Source organism: Diabrotica undecimpunctata, chromosome 7, assembly GCF_040954645.1.
Source record: "Diabrotica undecimpunctata isolate CICGRU chromosome 7, icDiaUnde3, whole genome shotgun sequence".
NCBI lineage: Eukaryota > Metazoa > Arthropoda > Insecta > Coleoptera > Chrysomelidae > Diabrotica > Diabrotica undecimpunctata.
Window position 1 is genome coordinate 35,000,840 of NC_092809.1, and position 22,324 is coordinate 35,023,163.

At 33.3% G+C, this 22,324-nt stretch overlaps 1 protein-coding gene across 2 annotated transcripts in view; it reads right to left on the reverse strand.

Annotated features, from left to right (window-relative positions):
* The window catches only part of LOC140445182 (organic cation transporter protein-like), an 86,445-nt gene that overhangs the window by 13,091 nt on the left and 51,030 nt on the right, over positions 1–22,324 (reverse strand). For both annotated transcript variants that reach the window (XM_072537058.1, XM_072537057.1), the window contains exons 5-6: positions 10,052–10,206; positions 6,002–6,116 (exon numbers count right to left, since the gene is read on the reverse strand). In XM_072537058.1, the coding sequence (XP_072393159.1) occupies positions 6,002–6,116; positions 10,052–10,206 (270 nt within the window). The remainder of the gene's footprint in view (positions 1–6,001; positions 6,117–10,051; positions 10,207–22,324) is intronic.

The window sequence follows — 22,324 nt, forward strand, 5'->3', positions numbered from 1 at the left end:
GAGAAGATTCTTAAATTATTTCTGGGGAAAAATCCAGCAACTACAAGTAAATAAAGAGTTACAAAATGGAAAATACCATGAGAGGATGGGCGTATCAGAAAAGATGTACGCATTACAACTCTATAATAATGCAAAACATTTGCAATATAATTATTCATCAGAACAATTGGTAGAGTTGATATCGCGACATTTTGAAGATACCTTGGAAGACCACATAAATCTCCAAAATTACAAGGACATTGACAGCTTATGTCAATTTTTGCAAATGAGAGAATCACATAGGCATGAAAGAAGAGAAAGAAGACCGCAAGAAAATTATAGACAAAGAGAAAACCAAGAATATAGAGATAGAGGTCAAAATTTTAGAAGAGATTATACAAGACGAGAATTCATACCTAGACGGGGATATGAAAATAGACCGAACGGAAGAGAGAATTATGAACCCAGAACCCAGAGATGGAATGAAAACAGGGATCGGGAAAATCAGAGTAGAAATAACCGCCCATACCAAGGAAACAGATACAATAACCCACGGAATGAACAGGAATCTCGCGGTAATCGATACGGGAATGATAGACCAAAAGAGAACAGAAGAGAAATAAATAATATGCAAAGAGAAGAAAATGAATATGAGAGAGAAGATGACGGGAGAGAAAACACAGAAGAACAACAGGCGTGTTTTCAAGAAGGCGCTCACTAAAAACGAAGAAACAAACAGGAATTTTTTGTCACCCCAAGGAATTTATTAAACTGGCAGGAAACAATGAAAAGAGAAATGGAGTTAATTTAAAATTTGTGGATGGATTTATAAATGAGAAACCAATTAAAATTATGATAGACACAGGCTCTGAAATAACACTGGTCAACAGAAAATTAATCGAAGAAGTAAATTTAACAAGTCTAATTTATAAAATACCTAGGGTGAATTTAGTGGGCGCAAATAAACGGACATTGGCAACAATAAATGAAGGTATACGAGTAATGGTACGATTGAAAAAAAATATGTATGCACTTCAATGTGTAATAATGCCGAATATGTCACATGACATGATTGTAGGCGTTGACGAATTAACGGAAAAACATGTAGTGATCGACTTCAAAACCAATACGATGAAAATAACCAAGGAAAAAGAAGAAGAACAGGATAAGGAACAAGAGAAACAAATTACGGACGAGTCAGAGAAAGAACAAACGGTGGAAATGAACCTGGCGACGAAGAAAGGAAAAGGAAGAAAGAGGGGAAAAGGTCTGAAAAAGATCAAAGAAAAAAAAACCTGGGATTCCTCAAAAGATGAGACGAGCTCAGGAGAAGAAGATGGAAAAATTTTGACAAGAAATAAAAGCAAAACTTGGGATTCCTCAAAAGAAGAGACGAGCCCAACAAAAAAAAACACAAAGGAAAATGAAGAGGACACAATGGAGACAGTGGTGTTTGAAGAAGACACGGAGTACACGGTGAATATGTGCGAAAAATTTGATGGGAGAAAAAAAAAATTGATATGTGGAGAAGGCAAAGAAAATGATTTGCGTATAATTTTAAGAGACTATGAAACGCTGATAAATGAGGAAAACCGAGTGGCCACAAAATACGAGCACTCATTTGAGGTGAAAAACTTGAGAAATTTTCGATCGAAGACTTATCCAATTCCTTATAAGTATCGGCAAGAAGTAAAGCAAGAAATCAAAAAAATGTTGGAAGATCAAATCATTGAGAGATGTGACTCACCCTATATTAACCCAATTGTGATAGTGAAGAAGAGCAGTGGAGAGTTAAGACTCTGTTTAGATGCCCGAAATATCAACCAACACACAGTATCACAATATGAATCACCGTTAAATATCGAGGCCATTTTTGGAAGGATCACGGGATCACATATTTTCTCAAAAATTGATCTAAAGCATAGTTTTTGGTTAATACCTTTGGCTGAAAAGTGTAGAAACTACACTGCCTTTTCAATTGATGGTATAGTATACCGATTTAAGGTAGTTCCGTTTGGATTACAAAGCGCCTGTGCAGCACTTGTACGAGCTTTGCATACCATTTTGAATCACCATGAAGAGTTCATCGTCCATTACATCGACGATTTATTAATTTTTTCACAAGATATGCAGAGTCATGTGGAACATATCAAAATAATTTTGAAAGAATTGGACACAGCGGGATTAAAACTAAACATTGAAAAATGTCAATTTTTTCAAAAGGAAGTGATTTATTTGGGTTTCAAACTTGACACCGAAACTGTAAGTCTAGCCGAGGACAGAGTAAAGCTCATCGACGAATACCCAAGACCAACAAATCTAAAAACATTGCGAGGGTTTCTCGGTACGATAAATTATTTCAAGAAATTAATTCCCGATTTAAGCCAAAAAGAAATTCCTTTAATAAAATTGTTAAAGAAAGGGACAAAATGGAATTGGAAAGAAGAACAGGAGGAAGCTTTCAAAATATTGAAACAAGAATTTGCTAAAGGAACAAAAATATATCACCCTATTTACAATTTGCCGTTTATACTCCGTACGGATGCGTCGATACAGAAATTTGCAGGAGTGTTGTCGCAAATACAAAACGGCCAAGAGGTTCCGATATGTTTTATATCTCGAGTGACTAAAACACATGAGAGAAAATACAGTGTCACCGAGTTGGAATTCGCCAGTGTACTATTTTGCGTAAACAAATTAAGGTTTTACTTATTGGGAGCTAAATTCACCATCGAAACGGATCATGCAGCATTGATACACATCATGAAGAATCGATTGGTAAATAACAGAATACACAGAGGCATTCTGCTCTTACAAGAGTATGATTTCCAATTTCGATACATCAAAGGGAAAGACAACATAATAGCTGACGCTTTAACACGGGACGAAGATACAGGAAAAAAGGAGACAATTACATTACATGTGGGATTGAATATACTGACACAAGACGAAGGGATATTTTCGTTAAATGAGATAAGGACCGACCAGGAAGGCCTAGAAGAAAGAGAAAAGAGAAGAGCAGAGCTAGAAAACGAGATATTTTTTAAGAGAATAGACGGAAAGGAATTATATTTAGTGACACCGACATTGGCAGAAAGAATCATCAAGAAACTACACGAGGAAAATGGACATATTGGCAGTAGAAAGGTATGGCTTGTATTTAGGGAAAACTACATCAGTCGACAAGATTACCGCATTGCAAAAGAGATCACACAGAAATGCGAAGTATGCCAGAAATACAAGAGCAGGAATTTTAAAAACGAAAATATTGCAAAGAGCATTGTTTCCCGGAACAACCTGGACATTATAGCCATCGACATGTTAAGCGATCTAATTGTGACCACGCAAAGGAACAAGCATATTCTGGTGATGGTGGATGTGTTCTCAAAATACGTAAAATTATATAGTTGCCGCACCACAAAAGGGGAAGAAATATTGAGAAAAATAGACAATTTCATCGCTACGGTAGGAACCCCAAGAAAAATTTTACTAGACAATGCAACGTACTTCCGAAATGATCGTTTCAAGGGACAGCTTAGAGAACGGGGAATCGAGACGAACTTTGTAAGCATCAGGCATCCCCAAAGTAATCCTTCTGAGCGATTTATACAAGAGGTAACGAAATTTCTTCGTATTGCAACGGATGGTCAACATCGGCGATGGGACAGAAAATTGGGAGAAATAGAGATGTACCTAAATTCCATGCCAAGTACAGTAACGAAAGAAACACCAGAATACATCATGAAAGGCGTCATGCCGATAAGACCGTGGGAAGATCCAGAACAAAGAGAGTATCGACAGGTTATAGAAACCGTTCAGAGGAGATTAAGAAGAAGCAATGAGAAATACATCCAGAGACAGGGTCATAATAGGAAACGAAGACCAGTAACTTTCCAAAAGGGTGACAAAGTAATGGTAAGAGCATTAAGAGTGTCAAATCTTCAGACCGGTATTTGCGCAAAATTGATGCCTGTTTTCGAAGGGCCATACATAGTAAACAACGAAGATGGAGTAAACAGCTATGAGTTGAAACATATGGATTCTGAAAAGATCAGAGGTATTTATAATATCCATGATGTATATAAATATCACGAATGAAGATTTAAATTTGTATAAAGTAGATAGTAGGATAGGATAATACGTAGCATAAGTACAGATAGCATACAGGAAGTGCGTTTATTTTGCCTCGAGAAAATTTAGTTGCATAAATTGATAAATTTTATCGATTACAAAGGCGGGGATTTGTTGTACTTTTGAATGTCCATAAGCAATAAAAAACCGATATACAAATTTTATTACTTAAATAAAAATTAAAATTATTGATATTTCATAAAGACACGGGCATATGAATTTTCAAACATCCTGTATAAGACAAAATATGTATTTTAAGTTGTTCGAAGAATTGTTCATTAGGCCTCAGAGACAAGACTTTCAAATATTATCGATAAGAAATTTAAATAAGTCGGTTATTGTGAAATGGTTTTACCCGGAATAAAAGTGTATATAGAAAGTGTTGAACAATGGACCGGGATTTGCGGTGGTTTTCTCCCCGAAAGATTATATCGGTAAAAGTTTATTAACAAAAGACATTGAATTGAGAAACAGGTATCGTTTGTAGCTATTAGTAAGAAATATTTGTAAAGTAGATAGATTTAGTTAGAATAATTAAAGAAGATTTGTTTTCTGGAATTACCCGAATGACGTTTTATAGAGAGAGTTGGGTGGTAACGATATACTCACAAGAGGTGGATGATTTTTATTGGTCAAATTTTGAATGCAAGGAGGTTTGGTTTTGGCTATGAGATAGGAGAGAGAAAAAAAGGTTAGTTAGTCAGTTTTCGTCGTCCAAGAAGGAAGGAGCTTTGTGATTTGTGTTTGTTTGAAGTCCCGAAGACGTAATTTACCGGGTGTGTTTATTTGCGGTGGAAAAGCTGACCAGTGTGAGGAACGGGGTACAGAGAGATAGAAAACCAAAGGGCCTAAGAATATTAATAGCAGACGAAGCCGGAAACATTTGGAGATACAAGGACAGATAGGAGAAAGGTGTACGTCATCTGGACCACAATAGGAGCAGAAGCAGAGAAAGGATTTTTTTGTTGTGGCGTGGCCATAGAATTGCAACGGCAGAGAAGGAAAGGTCAGTCAAATTTTATTAGAGCCGGAGTGTGATTTTCATTTATTAATTAAGTAAATTGAATAAATAATAGAGACAGTTAATTTTGCGATCACTAAAAAAAAAAAGGAATTATAAAAAGAGCTTAGTTATAACACATATTAAAAATCAATGTAAAATAACATTTGGGTCCATGATAGAAAACAACTTCTCATATATTTAAAGTTAGTATATTGCAAATATTACAGGATTGATTGTTGTATAAAATTTCATTAAAATAAAGGACATCTCACATATAGTTCAGTTGAAATTCTATGTATTTTATTCAGGTCATATTACCTATCCCGATTAGGACGCCAATTGGAAAATATTTTGAATCCACGATCAAAGGTAAATCGTACAATTTAAATAGCCTGAGATTGTAATTAATTAATGCTGATTTATTGTGATTAATTGGAGATTAGTTCATTTAATAAATATAGACAGGATTTTTCCTAAGTAAGCAATATAATACAATTTAAATAGCATAACAATATATATATATATATATATATATATATATATATAAATATATCTTAAACGTAGATATATTATGTACATTATAATAAGTTTAGTAAATAACCGACAGCAAATTAAAAATTGTGGCAATAACCTATATAGTAGATATTTTATTAATTAGTTTGACCTAGAAACTTTTAATAATTGTTATCTATGTATTACAGTTAGAAATGAACAATAAGTTTTATGTAAGTAATGTGTGCAAATTATATTACGCACTTGTTTCTTTTTAAATAATAAACCATCCTATGGTTTCGAGATACAATTTAATAAAAAACAGTTTAGAGGAAACGTAAATTCTACAAATTAAGGCGAAATTTTCAGAATCGCAAGGGAACAAAATGCACTTACTTCCAAGATTGAGTAGTCCATGCAGCAACTGCTGTAAATATTTCACCGAGAACATAGCTAGAACTGGACAATATTCCCGTCAACACCCTTTTCTTGGGTCCAACTAATTCAACGCCTAAAAAATAAATGTCATAATTTGTTTGCTTTCATTGTTTCTTCATGAATCAGCAAAAAAGTGTATTTTGATTAATTGGATTTTTTTCCCATTAAAAAAACATTGCAAGGCTTACATCATACGAATTGTGTATAACATCTAAGGAGAAAGTCGGGTAAAATGGTCCCCTTGGGTTAAATGGTCCCACAACATATTTCTCATAATTTTCATAAAGCCGCCGTTTAACTTTCTTTACTATATTCAGTACTACCAAAAAATATAGATGCAACTTAAGGGTTGGCACTCCCGTAGGTACTTTTTAAAAAGGCCCTGTTAAAATTTACAGTATTTAAAAGAAATTAATTGATGACGACCTGACTGCAATATGTGTCGAAACTGCTGATCGGTTGGACTATTGAACTGCAGTTAACGCTGACAATCTGCGTTAATGTATCGTAATTCGCATAATGCATCTATATTCTTTGGTACTACTAGTACTAGTGCCACTTATGGACGAAGCTCTGAAGGTGTGCGAAGTACCTATTATGGGCTAGTTTTAATATAACCTATAAAAACACATGTAATATCGCTAAGTTCGTGCTTTTAGAAGTTTTAATTAAAGTAGGTAGATTTTTTTAATCCAGTTTAAAAAGGCATTTTCTCTGTTTATTTCATATACACTTCTCCAAGAAATTAACGCACCACTTCAATAAATCAATTTTATTTGTAAACAGGCAAAGAATAAAAAATAAAACTTCACCAGATTTATTCTACATTTTATTAGTAATTATAACAATTTGTCTAATCATCAGAAAATGTTTAAGTACAGGAGAAAAAAAAATTTAACTGAGAATTCTAAAAAAATAATGATAAGAAAAGTAATTCTTAAAATTCTTAAAAATCGATCTTGAATAGGGGTAGTTACCCGGTGTCGTCCTTGTCCTGGTCTGCGAGTATAATTCCCTGTTTCGAGGAATCTTTCTAACACCCGTGAGACGGATGTGTGGGACACATTAAACCGAAGACCAATTCTTCGGTAACTCCAACCTTCTTCCGACAGTATCACTGCTTGGGCACATTCATCTCGGGTTAAATTACGTGATTGACGCTCCATAATAAACACAATTAACAATAATCAACAATTAAACAGTAGCCGAATAAAATTCGTGAACACGTGGAAATTAGTATATTTATAGAATTAGTACATTTTTTGCTTCTTTTTGTTTTGTTGAAAAAAAAAAACTATAGCGATAAAACACAGTCAATAAATATAGAGTGTACGAATAGCATATACAAGCGGCTTGCAAAATATAACATTCCAATGGAAATTTTTATTAACGCTAATAAAATATTTTATTATTTCAAAGTGGTGCGTTAATTTCTTGGAGAAGTGTATTATGTTGGAATTTCTCTAATTATCAGTCATTATAAAGTCACTCATGTAAATTATTTTTTATATTTAATCAGATTTTGAGGTAAAATGGTCCCTCCTTGTTGAGGCAAAATGACTCCGGGGACCATTTTACCCTTGCTTAGCGTACCAAATAAAGTTTTAAGTTATACAGGAATATTTTTTAATTTTTTTAATTTACTTAATTTACTTAAGTACTTAAAAAAGGGGACGAAAATCATAATATATTGGTAAATGAACTAAATGTAGACTACTTTATTCGTAAGGGAGATATCAGAACATTATCGGTACTTTCTTTTAGGCAAACCTTGGTCGATTGACTACAATATAGCCCAAAGAATTGGAGACTTACTTAAAGGAGTGTGTTTTAGATATGGAAGATCGACTATTCGACATGATGAAACGGTGTTAAATATGGATGTTTTAAAAACAAAGTAAGCTGAAACAGCATGGTTTAAAGAATTTCTAAAGAGACATTCAGAGATTTCTTTTAGAACTCCTAAGACTGATTCAGCCGCCAGACCAAAGCTTTAATTTTTTTCTCTTTTAGATGAAATACAAAATAAAAAAAAAAATCAATCCTATGAGAATATATAATATGGATGAGTCTGATATCCAAACGGTTACTAGCAAGTTGCCCAAAATTTTAGCATATAAAGGGCAGAAACAGGTTGATTTCTTAACAAGTGCTGAAAGGAGAGACAATGTCACCATTGTTCTGTGTGTAAATGCTGCAGGTCAATTCATTCCTACAGCAATAATATTTCCTAGCAAACGAAGGAAGTCGTAACTCTGTACAATATAGTTAGCTTGTTTGGAAAATCGGATCGAACAGCTACCACACTTAACAACGGACTTAGTGGATTCGAGACAACATGTTTATGTCCTAACATATCCGAACATATTCCCAGGTTATAAATTTAAACCATCGTGTACAACTGATTGTCCTATAGTGGAAAATGAAACCGTTGATCCTATTCACGAACCAAGAACTACTTCTCCACAAAGAGATACTTCTTTGTTTTCAAGTTCTTTACCTACAAGGAAAAGAAAAGTACAAAGAGGTACCTTTTCGCTTTCAAGTTTTTTACTTATAAGGAAACTAAAAATTCGTAATGCAGCTTCATCAGACGAGTGAGAGGAATCGGAAGTAAATAGACGATCTTCATTTTTGGAAACAGTTCGTGGGAAAATCAGAAAATAAAACTTTATCTACTGCAGCTTCAAATCCAGAAGTCCTTGCTTCAAACGATAAGGTTGACATTACAAGCTCTGCAATTGGTAATTCAAAAATAATGTCCAAAGTTAGCACTTTAGAACAGAAAGGTGGTGTTAAAAGGAATGAAATTCCATCATGGCTGGAGTATACTTAATATATGATGTAACTCTACTACCTTATGCACCTCCTTTGACAAGGAGTTCAAGACTTTCGTAAGTATCTTGACCAAAGTAACAAGGTTTTTATCTCCACACCAATTTATCTTTCGATAAAAGAAACACAAAAACACCAAAGTCAACTTCACTGGCAGCCCAAAAACCTGTAAGCAAAAAGGTGTTAAAGAAAGAAAGAAAATTAAAGATTTTGCCTGTATATTTTGCTTCGAATTATTCAGTACATCACAGACGAAGGAGGTCTGGATTAATTGCACTTTGTGCAATAAATAGTGCCAACTATTGCATGCGGATGTAACTGGAAATCAGAAATTGTATATATATATTTGGACAGGGTCATATTACCCTAACCATGGTGTAAAACGGTTTAGAGCTTTTCAAAAATAATGTTATTTTTCTTTTAATTGCATATTTAAAAATAATTTTTTCACAGAAATATATTGTGCTATACCCCTCTTATTGTTTGATTAAATTTTAGTTAATTATTTCGTGTTTTGTTATTTTTAGCCTACAAAAATATTACAGGGACCATTTGGCCTCACTCTCCCCTATGTTTCTACGTTGCAACATAATAAGTCCAAAAATGTAAGTAGCTAAGTAAAATGAATAAGACACAGAATAGTGATAGGTAAGTAAGACTATTGAATTCTCTACGGTAGTTGAAGTCAGTAAATCACAGTCCAAATCTATGTAAAGTTAACTAGAAGCTAACGTATCAAGAAATAAGCCATCCCCGTTGATGCCTAGTTTTAGTCATATCAGTTGCCATTGATGTGTGTATAAAACACACCAACGTAAAATGTTCAACAATTGGTAAAAGTTGTGCCAAATGTCACAACCGCAATATCTTTGCTGCAGTACCTACGTACTCATGATAAAATGAAGAAAGAAAAGGTTCGAAGCTAAAAACAAAAATATGTGCACAAAACATTTAAACATTTATAAGTAAGCCAAATGGAGGTATAAATGCAAACAGTTTTAAACAAATTTACTTCACCAAGACATACGAGCTTTTACTAACTTCAAACAATATTTCTAAAACATACGCTAATAAAAAAAATCACATTTTTTCGTGCTTCAGGCCTATGAACTTTCGTATACGATTACAAATATGTAAATACATAAATAATATTAAAACAGCATTGGTACTTACTTAAAACAAATCCACATATGTAAGTTCCAGCACCAAACGCCGCATCTAAGAACTCAAAAAGTAAAAACAATTCATAAGTTGGCATGAACGTTCGAAGAATACCGAACACTGCGCAAAAAATCATCCCCCAAATTAATAAAAACTTTCTTCCATACCTGAAATAAAAGGAAAATACATATTTTACTTTTACTACGTTTTACTTTTAATTTAATAAAGAAAAATTAAAAATAAATGCGAATGTTAAAACATAAAGCAGAACAAAATGAGATCTAGTACAAGACGTACATAAAAAGCAGAGAAGAATAGAACGTGGAATATAATTATTCCACTCTCGAGGCATTTGGTCTTTTACCCTAAAGAAAGATCCTGGTTGGAGAGTAAAATTACGATTTTGAAGAAAATGAGAGGTGTTCCAGTCAGTACTTTGCAGTCCCATTTGTATTATGTTGCGTAGAAAGTGCTACGAAGAAATGTAGAAGATAAGTTTATCACTTTTCTGCACGATGTTAGAAATGTATATGTATAAATCCCTCTAATTAAATCTTGTCATATAAATTTACTTTAAGAAGCCAATAAAAGTTTTGAATTTTCATTGAACTACTTGTTACTTTATTTTGGTGCTACATATAAATATAGAATTTTAGTGAGTGTCTCAACAGCATTTGATGATACGTGACGTTCGCCACATATCGAAATTGAGGTAGACCGCATATCAGACGGTAGACCGCATACCAAACCGGCACCCATTAAACTCTACCATTATTAACAAAATATATATATTTTTTATTAACTCCATTGAGTACAACAACCTGCCCATTGGGCATTAAGCATTTGGTATGGTAAAAAATGCAGACATGTAGAGAGTTACTCCAGTGAGTAAGTTCCGTTCAGTTGGACAAGTCCGACGACAATTGCCGTTTTAGTCTACGCACTTCAAAGATGTTCCGCACATTTAGTTGTCGAGCAAACGCATTAGGATGCACTAGCACTCGTTCACAGTATTTAGCACTAAAACGTTGTATGGCTTCTTTCACGGATTCTAGGGGGTGTTGAATCATGTATGTCGTGTTGAATCACCTCGTTGGATACATAGTATGGCGCATTGACTATGGTACGCAGTACCTTGTTTTGGAATCTCTGTAAGATGTTTGTATTGGAGATGCTAGCAGTGCCCCATAGCTGAATCCCATAAGTCCATATGGGCTTGAGGATGGACTTGTAGAGTAAAATTTTGTTATCAAAGATAGTTTTGAATTACGTCCAATGACCCAATACATATTTCTCAATTTAAGTCCAAGCTGTTTTCTTTTGTTAAAAATATGTTTTTTCCAAGTTAGACGACGATCCAAGTGCATGCCAAGATATTTAGCGTCCTCCTTTAGCATTATTGGATCGATTCGATGCCGAATTGCGTCGAAAACGCCCCGATTTGGAACGCAAAAAAGTGCTCTTTCACCAAGACAATGCACCGGCTCACCGATTGACCGTCGCCATGACAAAATTACACGAATTTGGCTATAAATTGGTTGAACACCCACCGTATTTCCCAGATCTTGCCGCCAGCGATTTTTTTCTGTTTCCAAACCTAAAAAAATGGCTCGGAGGACGCCGTTTCGCAACAAATGATGAAGTCGTCGCTGAAACTTCGGCCTATTTTGAAGAACTCGGGCAAAAGTACTATTCGGATGGGATAAAAAAATTGGAACATTGTCTTACTAAGTATATCGAGCTAAAAGGGGACTATGTTGAGAAATAAATCGATTTAGTTCCAAAAAACTTGTTTTTTCTATCAAAGGCTAGTTTTATATCAATGCACCCTCGTACTTTGGGAATTTACTCTCAGATATTGCTATAGCGTCCATATTGAAGCCATTTTATTGTTGCTTCTTTTAACGGAAAAGATCTGATTTCACGTTTAGAGCTTCTGTACCAGTCGCTCTGATGAGTTCTGTTAGGATGAAATACGTATAAGCGAATATACAGAGGAACTATAAGTGAAATCAAATCTAAACTGTCTTTTTATATTTCGTTTTACTCTTTATGAGTACCAGAAAACAATTCGTCAAGAATTTTTGCTCAGATGAGGAGATATATTGTAGACTGCAACTTTTAAATACCCCATATCTCTCTTACACCTTTAGCATCGTCTGTTTTGCCTTACAATTTATAGAAGGGACAGATTAAAGCAAAAATCTGAATTTTTGTTTCGACAATATTTCTACTTTGATGACTTATATTGCAATTTATTTCTTACAGATATACATACCTACGTTTCCTTCAACCATACGAAAAGATTCCTTAACATGATTAATGAAATCGAACGACTTACGAAGTGTCAAATATTGGTTTTTTTCAAAAGTTTTTTTATGTCATCAACAAGAAAATTAAAACTTAAGCCTATGTATGCCAGATTCTGAGGTAAATTTGGTAATTGAACAAAGTGTTTACATTCCTTCAGAGCTGCTGAAGTGAAATCTGTTAAATCTGTAATAAAACGTTTTATTCCTTGAAAATATTCCACATAAAAAAATGTTGGTTGTAAAAACTGCGACCGTCAATTTATATTTCAAAAGTATTCAACTAGTGAATGCAGAGGTAGGTTTAATCGGTCATTGGTCAAGGTTGGCAAAATAAAAAAAAAAGGAAGTCGGCTACTTCATTGGTTTAATCGAAGACGTTTCGCTTTACATTTCTAAAGCTTCATCAGTTCTTTATCAATATGTAGTTTATTATCGATGTTATGTATACTGTAAAATTTACTCAACATTTGAACCTAACTTAACAAAAAAAAAACTCACAAACTGTGCTGTTAATAATGTTTATATTCGAAGATACGAAGATTTTTAGATGTTTAAAACGAACATTTGGCTTAATTTATAGATGATTCTCCAATGAAAACAGACAAAGCACTGCGAGTGAAGACAGATATTAAATGGCAATTTTTAGTTTTGTCCATTTATTATTGTCATTGTCCTGTTTTACGTTTTGTAAGTTTTTTTTATATATTTAACAATAACTTTTTGTTCCTAATCTTGTACATTTTAGAATCTTGACATATATATATATATATATATATATATATATATATATATATATATATATATATATATGTCATCATCATCATGCAACCTCTTCTGTCCACTGCTGGACATAGATCTCTCCCATTTCTTGGATATTCATCCAATGTCGTCCATCCAGCGTGTTGGTGGTCGTCCTCTGCTGCGTTTGTCTTCTCTTGGGCGCCAGTCAATTAGTTTTCTGGTCCATCTTATGTCTTTCGGTCTCGCTATGTGACCTGCCCAATTCCATTTCAGTTTGGCTATACGTTCGACGATATCGCTGATACTTGTTCTTTTCCTTAAGTCTTGATTCCTTATTTTGTCTTTTTTTGTCACGCCGAGAATTGATCTTTCCATGCGCCTTTGTGTCACTCGCATTTTTAGTGCTGTTGTTTTTGTGAGCGTGAGAGTTTCTGCTCCATATGTCATAATAGGAAGAACGCATTGGTCAAATGTCTTCCGTTTCATAGCTATCGGGATGTTGCTCTTAAAGATGTCTCTTAGTGAACCATACGCCGATCAAGCAAGTGTTCTTCGTCGTTGAAATTCGCAGGTCTGGGCCCTGATTCTAATTGAGATTTCGACTCAAAACATGTCGAAATTAATAATGCGACGTCGAAATGCGACTTTGCGAACCTTGTGGATTTCAGCTGAACTAACCAAACAACGTCACTAATTTTCGATTTATCGAAATTAATTTCAACTTCAAGAAAGTGGTTGAAATTTCATTTCGAGTCGAAATTAATCTGACATGTCTGGCTGGACTGGGAGAACGGAGAAGTGAACTTAGGTTCAGTTTAGGTAGGCGGTGTTGTGTTTTGATCCTTGCAAGGAAAACTGAGGCAAAAAGCATTAATATGTCTGTGTTTTATGGACATTTGCTAGTTTAGAGGAATTAGAGAGGTTAGATATCCGACGTTCATAACGGAGGATAAGAAGAATGTTACGGGATACTCAAAATTCTTTTTCACTAAGTGATGCTCAATTTAGGCAGTAATTCCGGCTTAATAAACAAGCTGCAAATTATTTAATAAGGGTATTAGAACCATATTTGGAAGAAGGTGTTTATGCCTCTAGGATACCCAAAATGTTTAGAGTTAGTATTACTAAGCTGCAGTAAATTTAAAAACATATTAGAATAAAACCACTAAGTCAAATCTTAGTGGTTATAACTTAAGGATCTCCCACATCGCCTTTTTTTTCTTGTCATTTTTTCTTTCAATCCAAAATATAATTGAGAATGGCCACTATTTATGATTTAACAACTCAAACAAGAAAAAAAAGACGTTCATGTAACGTAAACAAAACAAACATTCAACAAGCGTAGTGCAGCGTGCAGCCAATAAACAACAGGGCCAACCCAAATTTTCAGCAGTGTCAAAATGATAAAGTAAATATCCCCAGTTTTAACTACAATCGAAATGAACGAGAATCGCTAGCGATTGCGACTGTCATGGCGTAGTCGCTTTTAAATTTCGACATCGAAATGAAATAGAATCAGGACCCTGGTTGTCCTTGCCTATTCTGATTTATATGTATATATGATTTATTCTGATTATTGCTCAGTTTTTGAGTCCCTAAGCACAGCGTTATTGTCAATATCCTTTTGAATTGGGCCCTTTAGAAGTTTTTTCACATTTTTTAAGATGAGAAAATGTCTTTGCACGCTTATCGATTAAACATTTTCTGTCAGAAGAAATACTTGCTCTAAAACTATATATAATAGTTTTAGAGCAAGTTCGACAAAATACTTTTCCTCCATCCAACTTTAATTCAGTTTGGAGATCGCGATATAAACAAATTAACGAAGTCACGGGTTACGTAATAAAATAACACTAACAATGCACTTTTAAAAATTGTCTCAATACACAGGTTTACACTGTTCGACGCAAAAACCATAAAAATAATACTTATGTAAATGTCGGTGATTCATACAGGTACTTATTGACATAGGTAATAAACATAGGTTTTATTACTCGTTGAATTGGAAAAAAACAATTTTGAGAAACGGTAGACACATTAAAAAATATTTTTTTTATAAAAATATGCAATTTCTTGTCAAAATATGAAATTTATGCAAAAAAATGTGCATTTTGCATATATTCGGGCCTTTACTTATAGCCACTGTTTATTAGTTTAATGTCTCTATGAAAGTTTCTTATTGCGTACCTTCAATATTTCTCCTTCATTTCTTTAATTTTCTTTCTGTATATTCTCTCTTTTCCATTCGAAATGTTTTTTCGACTTGGCAATCTGGGCCCTGATTCTATTTCATTTCGATGTCGAAATTTAAAAGCGACTACGCCATGACAGTCGCAATCGCTAGCGATTCTCATTCATTTCGATTGTAGTTAAAACTGGGGATATTTACTTTATCATTTTGACACTGCTGAAAATTTGGGTTGGCCCTGTTGTCTATTGGCTGCACTACGCTTGTTGAATGTTTGTTTTGTTTACGTTACGTGAACGTCTTTTTTTTCTTGTTTGAGTTGTTAAATCATAAATAGTGGCCATTCTCAATTATATTTTGAATTGAAAGAAAAGATGGCAAGAAAAAAAGGCGATGTGGGAGATCCTTAAGTTATAACCACTAAGATTTGACTTAGTGGTTATATTCTAATATATTTTTAAATTTACTGTAGCTTAGTAATACTAACTCTAGACATTTTGGGTATCCTAGTGGCATAAACACCTTCTTCCAAATATGGTTCTAATACCCTTATTAAATAATTTGCAGCTTGTTTATTAAGCCGGAATTGCTGCCTAAATTGAGCATCACTTAGTGAAAAAGAATTTTGAGTATCCCGTAACATTCTTCTTATCCTCCGTTATGAGCGTCGGATATCTATCCTCTCTAATTCCTCCAAAACTAGCAAATGTCCTTAGAACACAGCCATATTAATACTTTTTGCCTCAGTTTTCCTTGCAAGGATCAAAACACCGCCTACCTAAACTGAACCTAAGTTCACTTCTCCCAGTCCAGTCAGTCATGTCAGATTAATTTCGACTCGAAATGAAATTTCAACCACTTTCTTGAAGTTGAAATTAATTTCAAATAAGTCGAAAATTAGTGACGTCGTTTGGTTAGTTCAGCTGAAATCCACAAGGTTCGCAAAGTCGCATTTCGACGTCGCCATATTAATTTCGACATGCCGTCTTTAAATTTTTTTTATACTTAAGTTGCACAATTAATTAGATTATTGCCTATCTCCTGATGTCAACCCATGCTCAGGGAACGCATATTACCTAACTCCCAATTTTTCAAGAATAAAGCCTATTTTTGACAAGAGCAAGTATTTTCTATGTTGTAGCATTAAACAAAATAAAATATTTTGGAAACTTACCTTGTTTTATTATATTTTCTAATTCTGACAAGTTTTTGCATCTCCTGAATAATTTAAATTTTTGGAGTTAGGCCATTTGCATCTTAAGCCGACGATATACAGAGTACACAACCTGGGTTGCCTCTCTACTCATTTTCTTTATATTTTTATTTGTGAACTCCAAAAAGTTTCTTCAGACTAATTTCTGGATCCTCTGATGGACCATCTTTTTTTATGTCTGTCGAAATCTCAATTAGAATCAGGGCCCTGTTCTTGATATTTTTACTTAGGTTAGGTTAGGTTTGGTATTTTTACTTACTCACTGCTGGTTTGTGTGTATTTTTGTCGGAGTAATTTCCTAAGTTGTAGTTCAATTTTACATTGGTTGTGTGCATTTTTTCACATTTGTCTACATTATTACATTTCATGGTAAATGTATCGTTAGACTGAAACTTTATTATATTTTTACATGACTAGAAAAGAGATAATACAAAGAGGTAATTATAAAGAATTTATTGGAAAAGTGGCAAAGAAAGACGAATAATATATATTTATGTAGTGTGAAATGTTGTTCAGTACTTCCCTGTATTTCTTCAAATGCAGGTTTTCGCCCTACTAGTTTGATTTATATCCATTAAATCATCATATATATGCTAGATATTTGCTTAGCAATGAATTTATGATCCTAATTAGGTGTATCACCGTCACCGTGATGTCATAGCAACTTGTTAAATAATAACAATAATTATTTATATTTAACGTGTAAGGAGTTCTCCTAATGTTCTTCAAACCACAATTAATAATGTACTGGAACTATTCATTATATCAATCAAAGACCATCACGTATTCTCGTTTTAACAGACACAGAGTTGAGTTTGAAACATTATTAATTTATACTAAATAAAATTAAAACGAAGGCTCTCCATAATAAAAGTCATATATTGCAACATGCAATACATTATACGTGCAAGAAGACTTAACATTGAAGATAATAAGCAAGTACCAAGGTAATAAATACCGGTCTGATATCCCAATATGAGTGGAAAACACCCCTAGGTCACTGTCCAATGTTTCCTTGTTACATTAACAGAAAAGGCTAAGCACAGAAGCTGCGAAGAGTAGCCTGGATAAACATAGCTATAAATACTATAAACAACAAATATTGTATAGGTATGGCTACTTATTAGAGACCAGTAAAAGAGAATGAAACATCAAACATATACCCTTCCACTCAAAATTAGCCTCGCTTTTCTGTTGTTTTGAGCTAATTAAATCTATTCGTGTAACATATTGGTTCCATTTCTGTCTTTTCTCTGTCTTCCCCATCGTACAATACCCTGTATTTTACTGAGGTTTCTTATTTAGTATTGTGTATAACGTTAGCCAGCAATTGATCTCAAGGTTCTTATTTCTGAAGTTCTAACTACAATTTTTATTTTCATTATATCTGGTCTTCTTTCTATCGCATATTATATTTTTCATCTCACACACAATTGATTGACTTGTTTATGTGTTTTATTGACTTTGAGAAGGGCTTTCATTGAGCAAAATATTCTAAAATGATAGCCATTCTTCAGCAGGTAGGTATTGAGGATAAAGATGTACGTATCATTAAAAATCTTTCCTGGCATTAAGTGCAAACATCAGAATGGGCCGAGATCATTCTGAAGAGCTTCAAATATGAAGAGGAGTAAGGCAGAGCTACATTTTATCCTCACTAATATTTAATATCTATTCGGAGATCGTTTTTAATAAACTATTGCATAGTGTTCAATGTGTTATCAAAATTAATAGCGTCAATATTGATAATTTGAGGTACACGGATGACTTGGCGTTAATTGCAAATAGTTACGAAAAACTTCAATATATGGCTAATAGGATTAGCACAACGTGTGATGAATATGGATTGAAACTAAACACTACAAAGAAATAGTTGATGGTTTTCAGTAAAACGCCAATAAAACCGGAGGTGGTAACAACTTATGGAGAACAACTGGAGAGACCCAACAATATCTCTTACTTTGATTGTAATCTAAATGAGAACTGGGACATGAGCAAATAAATTAGAATACGTACAGAGAAGGTCAGAGCTGCATTTTTTAAGAAGAAATTCTTATGTGGAAACAATATCACTAATATTGAAAATTAAATTAGTAAAATGTTATGTGTTCTTTGTTTTTTGTACTAAATTTAAGTCATTAAATAAAGTACAAATTAATATACAGGGTGTTTGGTAGGTCGATGGAAATTTTTTAAGGGATAATAGGGGAGGTCATTTGCAAAATTTTTTGCTAATAATGTATAGCTCAAACTGCTAAGGTTTCCGAAATAAAATAAATTTGCCAATATTCGAAAATAAGGCTGTTTGTCTATTTTATTTTTAAAAATAATTATCTAAGATGTTGAATCTTAATAAAGGTAAAACACAACAACGATATATCATGCTTTTTGCAGCATTTATTATGCCTCATTAAGTATGTACATAAACTTCAAAAAACAGTCATTGTTGTTCAAAATGAGAACCACCATTCCTAATGCACGCTCTTGCCCTGCATCGTATTCCTAATGTGGTTACTTTTAACCTCAGTTCTGCCCTTATAATGTCAGCTGCTTCGATAATCCTTTCCATTAAATGAGCTCTAGTTCGGATTGGAATTTGATAAACAAGTTTTTTGAATCTGCCTCAGATGTGGTAGTCACACGGTGTTAAATCGGGCGATCTAGCAGGCTACAAAATCGGTCCAGTTCGTCCTGTTCACCTATTGGGATAGTGATTGTTGAACCAACCCTTAACAGCACGTGCACAATGTGCAGGGCATCTGAAGATGAGGGGTAAATCTTCTAATAGTGGTGATAATTAATTCTCTAGAAAGTCTACGTACACTTGGCTATTTAACCTGCCTGATAAGAATGGTGTACCAACATTATGGATGTTGGTACACATTATTTTCTTGGCTTTATTTTCGAATATTGACTTAACTTTATTTCGAAAACCTTAACAGTTTGAGCGATACATTATTAGCAAAAAATTTTGCAAATGGCGTCCCCTATTATCCCTTAAAAAATTTCCATCGACCTACCAAACACCCTGTATATTAGGCAAAACAGACAAAAGAAGAGGACCAGGTCGAAGAATAACGTCATGGTTTAGAAACTTGAGGAAATGGTTTAACAGATCCTCTGCATCTCCTTTCCGCGCTGCTGCCAATAAAATTAATATAGCCAATTTGATAGTCAACACACTCTAACCGAGCATAGCACAGAAAGAAGAAAAAGATACATAATTTATACGTAGTTATTATCATTTTCATCATTATCTGAGATCAGGATTGAGTCGTCTACAGAGCAAAACATTTTTACTTGTTTTCAGCTCAGCTTTCATCTTTGCCCCGCCTTTTAATTCCTTATATGATGTTGTGCATTATTAATGGTAAAGAATATGATTTAGTTGAATTCCTGCTGGATTCCCGATTTGATATCTATTTCCAATATTAATTCATTCTCATCCTCACTTTATTCATCTTATTGGCAAATATCTTAGTTATTAGATTAAGAATGTTGTTGAGCAAGGTGATTGAACGATAATTGGTAGGAGTTTTACTACGCCTTCTAGTCCAGGACATGACGGTAAAAATATGCTTTTTCTCTGGGGGTGCAACTCAAGGGTGGAAAAAGTTTATCAAAAAACTATGGTAATCTCTAGAATAGTGAATTTTATGCCAAAAATGTTGTTTGCAGTTTTTCCGAAAAGTCAATATTCTTGTAGTTATTCGTGACGGAAAGTTACACGTCAAAAAAAACATGTTTTTACGGTTTTTCACGAATAACTCCAAAAAGTTAGATTTTTTTGGGAAAACTGTTTGGACATAAAATGAAGCTTATAAAATAAAGCGATTCGTTTTTTATTATTACCGTAAACTTAATATAAACAAAGTAATCAAGTTTCCATAAAAAATTTACCGTTTAAAAGAAACACTTTATAGAAACTTTAGAGATCTTAAAAAAACCTTTAAAATGACCACTGGCATATGATTTACTTCATTTATATACAAACACTACATTCTGAAAGTTTAAATAGTCTAGAAGACTTGGTAAATCGAGTTAAAAGTAAAGACACTATTTTCGGAATTTCTGAAAAAATCGCTTTTCCCAAAATAACTCTCCAACTAAAAAAGATAAAGAAAAAAACTAAAATACAAAAAAAGCTTTTTTACTAAAGATTTCAATTTTTTTTATTTCTATAGACTAAAAATTTTTAAGGAAATATGATTGTTTAAATGTTGTATTCGCATGCGTTTTGCGCCATCTTCAAGCACCTTTAAAACTAAGGACTTGAAAAAAGTTTAAAATACGTCACTTTGTAGCTTTTAAAATAGACCATAAAGAGGTTTATGGTAATTTTTTTTTTTTTGTCTTTGAATAAAAGTCTACCTTCGAACAACCATAACTTTGGTAATATTAATTTTACGGTAATAGTAAAAAAATATTTTCGTTTTATAAGCTTCGTTTTATATCCAAACAGTTTTCCTGATAAAATATAAATTTTTGGAGATATTTGCGAAAAAAAGTTTAAAAAATGCTTTCTTAACGTTAAATTTGTAAACTTTCAGTCACGAATAACTCCAAAAATATTAACTTTTCGAAAAAACTCCAAACAACCTCTTTATTATAAAATTCACTATTCTAACTTGATTTATATTATTAACTTTTTACACCCCCGAGTTGAGGTGGTGTGAAAGTCAAGGTGTTTTTCGCCCCAAAAGGAAAAGCACATATTGGAATAGGGTAGATTTTGATCTTTTGATAAATTTTTTATCTACTGTCAAAATTTCAAGCAAATCCTTGCATATAAAAAGAATTCTGAGCAGAAATCCGTCATATCCCGGACTATTAGCTTATTTGTTGATATTTTAATGCACGTACTCCACTGGTCTGATACATGCTTGTTATACATGTCCTGAATTATTTTCAATTGTCGTCTCCCACCCGTGTATTTTATTTAACTTGGTTTGCCATCAAGTCCTGAAACTTTTCTGTTTTAGAATTTACATGATCCCTGATTTATTGTTTTGTGATTTCCCTTTGCCATCACTCTCACTTTCTTCTTCTGCAATTACTTCTGTAGGTCTAATACTGTCTCCGTTGTAGAGTTCTTTTATATAAGATATCCATTGCTCTGTTTCCATTTTGTTTAGATGTTTATGTGTATTAACGATTTTTGTCTACTTTCCAAACTTTTCTTTGCACTTCATATAGGTCATATTTTAATATATTACAGATCTTAGTTAGAGAAGGAAAAAATTACAAAACAACCTAACAAAACGTAAATAATAGCGGACTTCGACAAAACACGTGATTTACAGTTGGAAAATGACATATATATATATATATATATATATATATATATATATATATATATATATATATATATATATATCTATATATATATATATATATATATATATATATATATATATTAAACTTAGAGCTAAGATTAATATTATTATAAAAATTAATATTAAACTCATCAGTCTTCCGGGTTGAACCGCGTCGATATCCATTTTGCCGAGCTTTAGACATCCTCTCTGATGTCTTCTTCAGAGCTTCCGAGGTCTGTCTCCCGAGCCCCCAGACACTACTACACTCACTAGTCACTTCTAGTTCACTACTACAGTGAACTACAGGGTAGTAGTGAACTAGTGACTGAACTAGAAGTGACTAGTGAGTGTAGTAGTGTCTGGGGGCTCGGGATATATATATATATATATATATATATATATATATATATATATATATATATATATATATATATATATATATATGAATCAAATCATTTCCTGGCGGTAACTTTTATTAAGGATATATGTACTTAGCTGGATAGACAGAGCTGG